The sequence below is a fragment of the Schistocerca americana genome, chromosome X (assembly GCF_021461395.2).
Source record: "Schistocerca americana isolate TAMUIC-IGC-003095 chromosome X, iqSchAmer2.1, whole genome shotgun sequence".
Lineage (NCBI taxonomy): Eukaryota > Metazoa > Arthropoda > Insecta > Orthoptera > Acrididae > Schistocerca > Schistocerca americana.
In genome coordinates, this window is record NC_060130.1 from 557,332,679 (window position 1) to 557,345,731 (window position 13,053).

Consider the following 13,053-nt stretch of genomic DNA (forward strand, 5'->3'; position numbering starts at 1 on the left):
CCTTGCTAGCTGCTGACCGTTTGAGTCCAATAAATGTCATTTTCGACCAATGTGGATTCCAACACCAATGTATATATGTTATCATACTGTGTATGTGCACTTTGTGCATAAAAACTGTTGAGAATGGTCTCGCGAGGACCAGAATACTCGCGTCATAACAGTAGAGATTAGGTAACTTAAAAATGACGTGACGCCACTGACTGTGAGTACTTTGACGTGATGACGCCGTGATGGCCAGTGGGAACTGGCCTTAAGAAACCTAAAAGCATAAAATCCAGTACTATAACATGAGTGGGTGCGGCAAAAATAGGTTATCTTCTGACGACACAGTTCTCTCACCAACACTAACGACAAAACTTTCCTCCACAGTATCCTTAATGGCGACGTGACATGACAATGAGGCCAATGTGAATTCTGTCGTTTGACATCCATTTTGGAATGTTTTGACTTGACATGACGTAAACATGAGATAAACAAGCTTTATTCATTGCTTCTCGGTTTCGATGGGAATCTTTGCGCTTTTTAGCAGACAACAGGCAGGTGGGGCCCATGTGTATTTGATCGTATAGTGGACCGAGGTTATGCTGTGAACCGATATAGGTGCAATAATTTCTGCTGACTCCAAAGGAAGCACGCTTAAATTTATAGGCGATTACAGACAAAGAAAAGTCACAAGGAATGACGCTTCTAAAGATTATTTGTACAAGAATTTCAGATGTGGTGCTCTGAGCGTCAAGTATTAGGTAAGAGTCTCTGATCATATTACTCTATAGAATAAGATACCGTAAATTTCGACGTAGGAAAACAGAGAAGAATAATCCAGAAATTTATGAAAAGTGTATACGAAAACTGTGGAGGAATATTCCTACTATGGCGACTGAGCTGAGGAGCCTGATATCTGAACAAAAGAGTGATGGCGTATATGTAACTCCTCAGCAAACTACTAGAAATATAAATGAAGGTCGCTGATGACGCAAAATACATAAAAATAGTAAATATAACCTCCATTCTAGATGATTCTGAGATCTACAAAATTCCCAAATTTGTCGAGTCTAACGATGTTGATATGCAAATAATCTTTCATAATTAAAGTTGAATAAACAACTTTTTTCCAAATAAAATACGAATGATCATTTGAAATTTCATTTACCTTCACATAAAGACTAAGAAACATCCTTGAGTATTTCTCAGTTTCAGGATTAAGCTCTGAAACTTTTTTTTTTAAATACGGTACGAAATAAATAGTTTAAAATGATTACGGTATATAAGTCGCCGGTCAGTAGATAACGAAATATTATTGCCACCCGTACCGCTGCAGTGTCCCAATCACAAAATCAAAAATCTCGCTGTGGCCTCCATCTGAAATTTGCAAACAGAACGTTGTCACTTTGTATTTCTGGAATTCTCTGTTGTTTAGATACTTCTTACCTACAGTCGCTATCTTTTTCTGTTATCTTTTCGTCACCTGTTTTACATATTTGAATTCTGTAACCGATAGAAATTGATACAGAACCAGTGAATATAAATGTAATCTCTGGCTACACTGCGTCTTTCTGAGCACGCCCTGTCCTTCATAATCGTCTGCTTTCTGTGCTTCTTGTCTGAGTAACTACGTGACGTCATTGCCATCACTCAGTGTGGGAGGAAGTTGTGTGCCTGTCAAGCGCAAACAAGTGTGTTGTTCAGTTTTTGTAATTATTGTTGGCTGTTAACTGTTATTGAAAATGTAAGTCCAAGCATGGTATTTATTTATATGTAGCTTCCTGTTTGTAAAAGATCGTAGTTACATTACGAAGTCGGTGGTATGTGAGAGCTGTTGCTTCAAGAAGTGAACTGCTTGGCGTAATGCTAATTTTTTGTGGTGCTTAAAAGAATATTTTTACTTACGTGTTGCTGCCGAATGTGTGGAAATATTGGAATTGTTATGACGTGCTGTTTTTCATTTGGTATTGTAATACAATATGCCTTACTTGACAAATTTGAAGAAAGAGTATTTGTATGTGGAAACGCTCGTATATCTCATTACTTAACCACACTTTGGATTGCCATGAACGATGCTGTCGGGCTAAATGTCACGTGATATGTCTAATTTATAAAAACGGAAAAAACGTCTGTCACCCACCTGTAGGTAAAGAATTCATTTGTGTGAAGTATTTGACATTGTAAATTTCTTTGGTACAATGTCAAATTATTTACTCCCCAATTTTGTGAAATTGGAACTGTATGAATTTAATACAGTACAGTGTCAGATACTGGTACCACAATTTCGTAGAACTGGATGGCCCAGAGGTTAAACAGTCTTGGAAGTGATATGTTACGCCTACTGAAGTTAATTCAGTTTTTACGGCTCTGTAGCTGATCGAAGTAGAGAGAATTCAACAAACCTTTGAGTTTGTATGTGACCGGAAATTTTTTCATGGTTTGTACAATGAGTGTCTTCAGGACGTTGATTATAAAATTACGTCTATGTAAGCTATAGTTTGCCATCAAACGAAGTTAAAAGTTAGCTTATCGAGAGTGTTACTCGTGGGGTGAAAACTCTAATCCAGTAGAAAGACTGGAGGATATACTTGAGTCTGTTGATTGGGAGAGTATCTGTTCAACTGCATAGAGAGTAGTTTCTACGTGTTATTCAATACCAAAACCTTGCATTCAAAATGTGATCGGGCACAAGGCAATCCAGTTGCAAGTTCTTTTGATCAAAGGTTCTGAGTTCATACCTCAAATGTGTATGGAATTCACTAAGATACTCTTCATTTCAGAGAACTTTTTAAATTATTATTGTCTTCTAATGTTCGAGACACTAATGATCATTTCTGTATTTTCTTTTACTAATTTGCTGTTCTGGGAAGCTGTGGTGTAACAGCTCCAATAATGAGTTTATGATTTATATTGTTTTTAATGTGTATGCTTTCATTCAATACAGGGCAGATGTTGGACCTTACTCTGGAGGTGTCGAGGGGACGTCGGGAACCGGTGGTCCCCACACACCTCAACAGCAGGCAGCACAGAAACGTCTTCAGCAAACACAGGCTAAAGTTGAGGAGGTAATTTGTTTTTGGAATGTGCCAGATCAGTCTCGTGAATGCTGCACTAGTGCACCCTCTTGCTCAATAAAATGGGTGGTGAAAGTCATAAAGTTTCAAAGAAAATTGAATTATCATAAGTGTTTTGTGATTTGCTTAGAATAATGTACTAAAATGGTGTTGTTTTTAGATTGTATTTAAATTCTGAGAACTTTGCTTGACATAGTTCTTAGAATACTAAAGACAAGTGTGCACTTATAGTATAATACAAAGTCTGTGTTGAAAAGCCTGGGTACTAGGGAATACTGGTAAAAATATGAGCACTTACATTTCTGGAGTGTCATAAATAGAGCAGGAATGGAAAAGTTATCGAATATCTCTAGTATCACCTGCCTTTCATCCTTTTGGCTTGCAGTTAATAAACGAATAGTAGAGTCCCATTTCCAAATAGGCCTAGTGACATTATTGAGTGGCCATTAAGTTGACTCTACTTTTATGTGTAGTGATCATATTAAGAGCTACCTGCTTTCAAAGCAGAATTCAGTAGAGGAAGATATTTTGGTGTTGTATGTGGAAGTTAACTTATTTAAATATTGGTAGCAAAAGCATTTTCCATTAACAGTTGATGTCCAGTAATAAAGCAGAGTTGTTGGCAGTTCATGATCATTATTGTACCTTACCTTAATCAGGAGACTAATAACATCGTTTGATGGAACGAGGCCACATGATGACGATGTTGATGGTGAAATGTCTAAAGAGGTCAGGCTTGACAGTCTCCTTGGTTCTGTTCAGTAGTTGTAAGCTATATTGCAGTATTGTTTCAGCTTTCTTCTTCCTCATTGTCACCAATAACACAGATGACACTACAATCATATGCAAGAACCAACTACTGTAATTAAATGGTCAAACAGTGTCTGAAGTTGTTGAATGAAAGTTGCTGCTAAGAATCTAGACCTTTCAAGACATCGTAACATAAACAATGGGAAATTGGTAATGACGTACACCTTGCTGATGCAAAATGGTATGTGTTACATGTAGTGCATTTAAATATAGCAGCAAGTGAAGGGGAAATTTCTCCACTTTGGTAGTAATGAAAGTGGAATTTCATATTCTGAGGCCTGGTGCTAGTGCGAAGCTCATTCCATTCTGACAGTGCCATCAGTTTTATCAGTAGGTTTCTGCAGTTCAAAAAAATTATTTCTCCATATCCCTGCCATGTCATACACCTGTTCCTCAGAGACTTCAATCGACTTTGAGGCAGGTTCAACATAAATATTGGAACGTATTCCTATGAATTGTTAAGGTATCTCTCTCAATTTATGGCCTGACATTTTTTTGTTAGTTTCTGTGCACCTAGTACATAGAAAATTCTATTACATCTCTCTTGCAAAGCTCATTGCATGTGAAATGCCAAATACTTCTAGAATGAGATATTCTTACATTCAAACAAAGAATGTTGATTCCTTTCACACAGAGATTCTGATCAGAACTAATGTCTTCTAAAGTACATCTGTGTTTCTTACAGGTAGTGGGGATAATGAGAGTCAACGTTGAAAAAGTGTTGGAACGTGACCAGAAATTGTCTGAATTGGATAATCGAGCAGGTAAGGTACTGTAAAATAAGTTTTGTGAGCATTTCCCAGCTTTCATCATTATAAATTTGTTTGTACAGTAAAATAGTGGTAAAAGGTTTTAGTTTCTCGAGTCTGAATTTTGGATTTTCTATTAACATTGAGGAGATTGTGATAGAATGCATTGCCTAGCAAGATTAAATTGATTCTGCATTTGTAGGTAGAGGATCACAAGCTACAACCTACTGTCTTGATGGATATTTCATTTCAGATGTGAAGTCGTGGACTCTTGTCTTGTAGCAAATAAATGCACCACACATTGCAAGTTGGGTAGTTTTCGTGTTTACTATTAGTCTGCATTTTATTAAAGGTGCCCATCTTTAACAGTGCTTACTCATGGTTAATTATTCGTGTGAAATACACCTTACTCTTTCTTCTGGCTTGCCCACAGTGGGAGCTGCTGCTTGCGCTATCAGGTGATCCCCACACGAACTGGCACTGCAAACACCACAGTGTTAAAATTCACACCTGAATTTTGTATCATGTCTGTGAGAGCCCACGACGACTTGGCCATTAACCTCATGGTGCTATTGCAGTGCAGAGTTCATTGCCGTTCTTCCACGTGTTCACTGCAGTCGCAAGTTTCTGTCATGCAGCTATGTTACTGAACTCTACGTGTATTCTGGACATGTACTTGGGAACTGAATGTTTCTCAAATCTTAGAGGAGAAGACTTGGTTTAAAAAGTTAAAAATTTCACATCAATTCTTGACTGTGGTCCAGATCTGCTCCAGTTTTACAGGGCGTTTGTGCGATCTCGGCTCGATTATGGGTGCACGGTGTATGGGTCTGCGAGGCCTTCTTACTTAACGATTTTGGACGTTGTCCACCATGAAGGGCTTCGGCTGGCCACTGGGGCATTCCGAACTAGCCCCATACCAAGCCTCTGTGCAGAGGCTGGTGAACCGCCACTTCATATGCGGCGACGGCTACTTACAGTGCGCCAGGCGTATAAAACTTTGTCCACACCATACACCCCTGCATACCATACCGTTGCTCAGCCTCCTTTGGCATGTTTGTTTCATAACCGGCAACGTGCGACGCAGCCCTATGGGATTCGCGCACAGGATTGCCTCGGTGCGATGTCTATGGCTGGTCTTCGTGTTTTACGTCGCGGTTGGAGCAGATCTCCACCTTGGCTCCTCCGGAGACCCAAACTTATTTTAGATTTGACTAATTTTCAGAAAGATGGCACACCAGATTTTACATTCTAATCTCTGTTTTTTAACATTTTAGATGTGCATCACGGTTTCACTGTTGTTTATACTGATGGCTCCAAACAGGAGAATTTCCTTGGCTGTTCTGTGGTGTTCCCTGATCATGTTCCCCGGATTCGCCTCCCTGCTGAATATACCGTTTTCGCAGCGGAGCTCCACGCGATCCTGAAGGCACTGGAGGAGATGCATCGTGTTCGGGGTGATCGATTTCTTCTCTGCTCCGATTCTCTTAGTGCCTTACAATCACTGCAGAACCTCTACCCGACTGAGGAGATGGTCCAGCTGATACATGACCAACTGTACTTGCTCCAACGGCGGGGTAAAGAGGTATCCTTCTGCTGGGTGCCTGGTCATGTCGGCATATGGGGGCAATGAACAGGCCGATCGGGCTGCCAAGGAGGCCTGCAGAGAGCAGGATGTGGTCCAGTGTCCTATCCCCTTGCAGTCAGTCATCGCTGCACTCCACAGGAAGTGCATGGAGATGTGGGAGGACGAATGGCTGGCGGTGACGGCCAATAAACTGCGGTCGGTAAAGTCAACCACTCGGCCGTGGTGTTCCTCCTGCCGGCTGCTCAGGCGGGAAGAGGTGGCCCTCTCACGTCTTCGGATCGGGCACTGTCCTCTGATGCATAGCTATTTGTTACGGCGGGAGGATCCTCCGTTTTGTGATGCTTGTGGTGTGCCAATCTCTGTCCGGCACATTTTAACAGACTGCATTTTATACCTTGATGCAAGGGCAGAAGCACAAGTTTATGGGGATCTGCCTTGTGTTTTAGCTAACGATGAGACGTGGACGTCTAGGGTTTTTAAGTTTTGTGATGTGTCTGGACTCTGGCCTAAACTTTTAGGCTGGAGGTTTTAGTGTATTGCAGAGTGGCTGACTCCTCCCCTTTTTCCTTGCGGTCAGCCAGCCACCTCCATCTGCTACATTGTTTTAGCTCCCTCTACCTTTTTCTTCCTGTGTTGTCCATGTTTTACTGCTGACGTCCTGCTTCATCCCACACTTCGGTGTGGGTGAGCACATATTTTTCAATGATTGTTCCCCGTGTTTTATGTTCCGTTTTATGTAAATGTTCAGAGTGTTTTTTTTTTTTGACACCCGTCTCACTATGATACTGAACGGGCGCTGAAGACCTTGCTGTCGTGCGCCCACCAAACCCTTCTACTACTACTGTGGTCCAGAGCTGTTTCCAGCATTAGTTGTAATTGTGGAGATATTTTACTTTAAGCAACCCATTCATAAAGCTTGTGTTAAATCACAAAACATAGAGTAATTATTACTGGTAGTAACATACTAACAGAAATTTAATGAGAAAGTAAGAACTATAAATGTTAGATAGTGGATGTATTGAGTATTATTATTTGATGGGGAAATGCAAGGCTGTCTGTTTCCTTTATTGATGCTGTTTTCATAGGGTCAATTAAGTTTTTGTTGAGCTGTTACAGCAGAAATTTAAGTCAATGTAAAGTTATGATCAATGATTTTTTTTTTTATATTGATTCACAGTGATAAATATTTTGGTTTCTGATACGGTTATGCAGTTTCTAAATTGTAGTAAAGTAATCTTGGGTCAGTCAAAAGTAAAGCTAAAACCAATTGTTATCTAAATCCGCTAATATTCTCTCTTCACTTCTCTAGCACAGTTAAAAATGTTAATTTTTTTGTAGATATGTAATTCAATGCTGGTAGGCCATTCCGTCATACAATCATGATCTTCCACAATGAAATTACGCTCTGCATTGGAGTGTGTGCTGACTTAAAACTTGGTGCAAGTAAAGCTATGAGGGCAGGTTGTGTGTTGTTATTGGGTGATAGTCGGTAGCACACTTGGCACACTAAGGGCAAAAGTCCCAGGTTTGAATCCTGTCATGGTGCACAGGTTTAATCAGCTAGAAAGTTTCAAATTGTGGTCTTCCTGTCTCCATATTCATTTTCACTCACTGTCACAGTCTTGGGAGTCACTAGTACTGATAATTAAGTGCAATGAACAGGCCTTGTAGCTCATAGGGAATTGTGATATTACACAGTTTTTGTTTTGTTTTTGAGGTGATTCTAACTATTTGTGTGAGAGAGAAAAAAAAGCTCTGTTTGTTTTGTTTGTTACCTTCTAATCATGGAAACATTGAAGAACAGGAGATGTGATCCTCTTACCTGGCCTGTTAGTATGGTAACAGATGGGAAATAGCATGCATTGGGAGCCCATTGCTTTTCATGTAAAGTTAACTCTTAACAAATACGAGAAAAAGTTGACGTATGTACACAAATACAAGACATCTGAGCACGACTGGCCAGTAATGTTGTTAAACATCTACCATTATCAAGAGATTGATTTTCCGGAGTGAGAGTAGTCTTTTGTGAGAATTCATAGTACAAATGAAATGAAAGTGCAGGGTTTCCAAGAATTTTGCAGGTAATGTCACACGAAAACTGAGGTAGATACACAGAAACTGATTTCATTTTAGATGACAAGACACACAACTGCACTTAAGAAATTACTGCCATTATTTGTGACAGAACTGATGTTACACAGTGATCAGTTGATTGCGTAGCAGCGAGGAGAGCTCCGCCTACCATCCTAAGGGAGCCATGGGTCTGATGATGGTTTTGTAGAAAGAACCGAAACCGGTTACCTATATCATTAAAACATACATGATGTGATCAAGACTCAACTTTAGTCAAAATATAATATAAGAGCCTGGTCTTTGTCGGATGATGTACGGTTACGACTGTCTGCAGAAGACATTGTGCTATGATGTGAAAAAGTCTTCACAGTGCCTCTGTGGCAAGTTTACTGCCGTGTGACTCTAGATAAATTCCATGGGCTGCTACAACAAATATTCCCTAATGTCATTACTCAGCAAGGTGTACTGGAACTATCTTAGTCATGTGATGATTAGGTACAGTCACGTTCCAATTAAAAGTAGGGCACAGTGTTACCTTGAAGTGCGACCATGAAAAATGATGGCAGAAAATACAATTAGCATTGTAAATTGAACTGACAGTTAGAATGAGAAAGATGGACTAATTCCAACAGTGACACCAGCAGAAGGGGCAAGCAAACTTTGGCAAATAGCATTCAAGTCAGTGGTGTGCAAATTGTGGTATATGGGACACAATGCCGAGTGGAGCAGGATTCAAGTATCTGCCCCAAAGCAGAGTAAGTAGAATGCACACAATAAATATTTCATTGAATATGTGTTGCTAAGTAGCAATTACTGAAGTAGCAGCTCTGGTCTCGTAAACTGACATATGGCTGGGAGAGTGATGTGCTGACCACATGCCCGTCCATATCCGCATCCAGTGATGCATGTGGGCTGGGGATGACACTGCAGCCAATCTGTACCATTGGGCCTTCATGGCCTGTTTAGTCTCTTAGTGCATTATTTAGACAAATCGTGGAGCTCTTCCTACTGTGGCAGTACTGTCTAGATCTGAACCCTATGTAAGTGGTCTGAAACCTCACAAGAGCCATGGTTGTAATATGACAAGTATCTCTCTCTAATCTGAAAAAAATAACCGCTGCTATTAAATAAAATGTCACCTTGCCTGATGCAAGCCTTTTGACTTAACGATGCTTTAGCGAGTTGCGCAATAGTTTCGTTGCTTTATATAAAAGTAGCTTTTTTAGTTGGTTTCTCTATTTGAACCTCCTCCCACACCTATCCTCCAGCGGGAAAAAATTCGGGTGGTCACTGAAACTATAATAACTGTTTGGCACAGATTGAAACAAAGAGTTGGTGTCATCATCTGTGATTGAAATGGCAAATGACAAATGCACACAGTTGTCACTGCTGAAGGTAGTTTTGTGGATACTGCCAGCAAAGTGTCATGAGCAGCCAAAGTGGGATAGTGTCCTGTTTCTGCTCTTGTTGTAAATGGACACTTCATTCAGCAGCAGATAAAGACATGTAGCATTGGTCCCCTTGTAATAGTAGTGAAGTGTGTGATACTACTGCCTCCTCACCCAGCTTCTTGGGCATAAACACGACTGTGCTGCCACCCTGCCCAGGTAGCTAGTTAGCCTAGCCGAATAATAACCAATTCTTACTATAGTTTGTTTGCATTGCATTCGTGTTTTGTAAATGTGATCTAGCATTTCCTATCAGGTTTACAACAATAGTGTGGAGTAATCATCAGTTCGTCTGACATACTGACAGTATCATAATATGTACTGTAAATATCCCTCCAGTAACTTTGATGGAGCAAATGTGTGACAGTTGGAACGATGTTTCTCATTGCTCATCGATGCTTGTTTGTACATATGTTGGAATGTTTCCCTCTGCTTATCCATTGCTACTTAATATTAGGTATAATTTGGTACACCAGCAAAATGTTGTGTGATATTCATAATGATAATATTTTGGTATTAATAGAGATACTGTCAATAGCAGGGGAACTAGAAAACATTATTCTTATAGGTCTGTTGTTCAGGTTATCCCCATTACATCATTAAATTTATTCACTAATTCTTGCCAAGCTGGTAACTCTTCAGACACCTGTGTTAAGCTCCACACACAGCAAAATATTCTGGTTCTTTGTACTGTAGAGTTGTAGCTCTGTGTCTAGTTAAGAAGTGAATAGTGATGTACTGCCAAGAGGCAATCAGCAGAAGCATACAGCTAAAAGCTTTACGAATTTGATCTCTACTGCTACATGTTCAAAATTTTTCTCATGGCTAATTTAGTTTTAACAATTACAGGAATTAGGCATCAAACTCTGTCTGCAAAAATTAGCACAATTGATTAACTTCTCATGGCCGGGGTTGATGGTCATGCAAGTAAATTTTGAAAGCACAGCATATTTGCCTTTGACTGTAGAAATTATTTATTTCACTATTGCAATTTTAGCCTTTGGGCCATTTTCAAGTGGTACTGCAAAAGTTATTGTTTCAGTACAACTCAAACTTCAAAATTCTCCAGCATGTTTACATGTTGTAGTCAAAATAGGCAATCAGAAGAGTATGAAGCTGTGTACCCGGTGAAATGATGTAGACTAGATAGATTTGAAACGATTCACGTGGATGATATGAACATTGCATGTAATGTACCTCATTTCATGACATAAAGAGCTTCAGACTCCTCTGGTGTTGTTGTATATCTACAGTGAAAAGTTCTATTTTGGCAATGACATGTACGCTTGTAATAGGATTTTAAAGTTTGACATGTGTTGAAGCAAAATCTTTGGCTGTACCATTTGAAAATGTCCCACAGGTTGAAACTGCAGCAATGAAATAAAGAATTTCTACAGTTAATGGTGAAAATAATGGCCTTTAAAAGATATTAACACAATGTTAGCCTGGAAAGGGGGGGGGGGGGGAGGAGCCAGTGCTTAGGTACACAGAGCAAATCTACAGATTCTGAGTAATTTTGAGAATATGTGTCGGTGTAGACTTTCGTTTCGTGTGTGGATTCTTGTTGAGGCAGGATACCAAAAATCCTTCAAGCCTGTGGATTTCCTGTTTCTAATGATTGCACTGTTACTGTTATTGATTAAAGTCAAACCCAATATATTGAATCTGTAGGGAAGGCAAAATATGTTAGCTATAACAAGGTTTTGGGGGGCTGGGTAGGGAGTAAGTTTACAATCCACAGTTTTTCAATTTCTGTACTGTGATGTAGGTGTATGTTTAGTTTTGGAAATAAGAGAACTCGAGATGGATTGTTATGCATGTTACTTTTTCTTCAGAAACTAGACAAGAATTTATAAGTTCAAAAAAATTCGCAATAAAATACTTTTGTCCTAAGAAAAATTAAATTCAGTAAAAGAATACGCAGTATGTACATGCCCATTTCCAGAAACCATTGGCTTTAAAAGTAATCTGTAATTTTAGTGTGAGCTAAGCTTTTGATCACCTGTAAGTCAATATCATTGTCTATGATTATGATGGTTGAGAACACACTATCCTCTCCCTCCTCACACTTCTCCACATACACTCTGACGGTGTTGTGAGCTGCTTTGGCCTGCGTGGCCGTCATGGGTGGTGCTTCTTTGACCTCCTCTCCTTCCCCTTCATCATTGTTGTCACCTTCTTTCTCATTCGCTGTCTTAACGGAGTTAATAATTTCGGCTTCTGTTAGTGATCCTACTAAAGCGACATCGTTGTCCACATCCACAGAATCTTCATAATGGGCGAGAGTGGTGTTACAGTGAGTCACCACTTGTCCATTTGGACTTGAGCGTACTGACAAGATGTTTCCTATAAGTATTGTATAAAAAAACATCAGAATTCCCATAAACCAATGTCAGAATCAAACAGATTTTATGTGCTTCATATTGACCCCACCAGCTGCTCATTTCCATGTGTCCTCAAAAATTCACATGTTTGGAAATAATTGACGATCATTTGTCCATTCACGTTTCTCCTTGCTTTATCCAGCATTTTCACAGCATCTAAGATGTTGATAGTCGTAAGGAAGTCATCATCAGTGACGTTTCATTCGGACCACTTCATGCCTGTTGTTTCCTTTGGCACTCTTGATTATTCATTGATCTAAGCGCTGCAATTTCAGTATAGTTACATGGTAAAAATTGCTTTGTCATTGATTTTAACAGACTGATAGCATTGTGCATACTCCAATTATCCACAAAAAACACCTTTTTTTAATTGTCAGGAGTCGTTTTTCTATCAAAATCCATTAATCAGTTGGAAAATGATTCTGACATCTATGCTTTCTTGTTCAGTTTACTCGACAGGGAACAATTTTTGCCCAGAAAAATGTCGGAGTTTCTTAGGTTTCCCAATCACAAGTGGCTTTAGTTTTTCTGTGCTAATGGAACAGTAACACTATCTTTGCTTAGCTTGTTCCTGTAGGTTTGTCTGGAAGACATTGATAAAAAGTCAAAGTTTGTCTGTGTTAAAAACATCATTCTGTTTGTCATCTTGAAGGATCTTTGCAATTCAAACTTTCAAACATAACAAAATTTGTTATGTACAGTGGCACTTTCACCATTCACTTTTTGAAAAACAGTACCGTGTCTTTTCCTTAAATTTTCTAACCACCCATTACTTGTATTAAATGTATTATATTTCAATGTTGCTGCAAAGTAATCTGCATTTTCTTTCAAAAGAAGTCCACCAATTATTGTTCCTCTGTTGTCGGAACCTTTTGTTATCATTTCCGATCTGTCCCTTCATCCGTGTTAATCAGGCGGTCTTCATTTTTGGTTACTGTCTACATC

At 39.4% G+C, this 13,053-nt stretch overlaps 1 protein-coding gene across 4 annotated transcripts in view; it reads left to right on the forward strand.

Annotated features, from left to right (window-relative positions):
- Window positions 1–1,569: 1,569 nt before the first annotated feature.
- The window catches only part of LOC124556862 (vesicle-associated membrane protein 2), a 33,674-nt gene continuing 22,190 nt past the window's right edge, over window positions 1,570–13,053 (forward strand). For all 4 annotated transcript variants that reach the window (XM_047130883.1, XM_047130884.1, XM_047130885.1 and 1 more), the window contains exons 1-3: window positions 1,570–1,726; window positions 2,927–3,047; window positions 4,552–4,630. In XM_047130883.1, coding sequence (XP_046986839.1) covers window positions 1,725–1,726; window positions 2,927–3,047; window positions 4,552–4,630 — 202 coding nt within the window. In that variant the 5' untranslated portion in view covers window positions 1,570–1,724. The remainder of the gene's footprint in view (window positions 1,727–2,926; window positions 3,048–4,551; window positions 4,631–13,053) is intronic.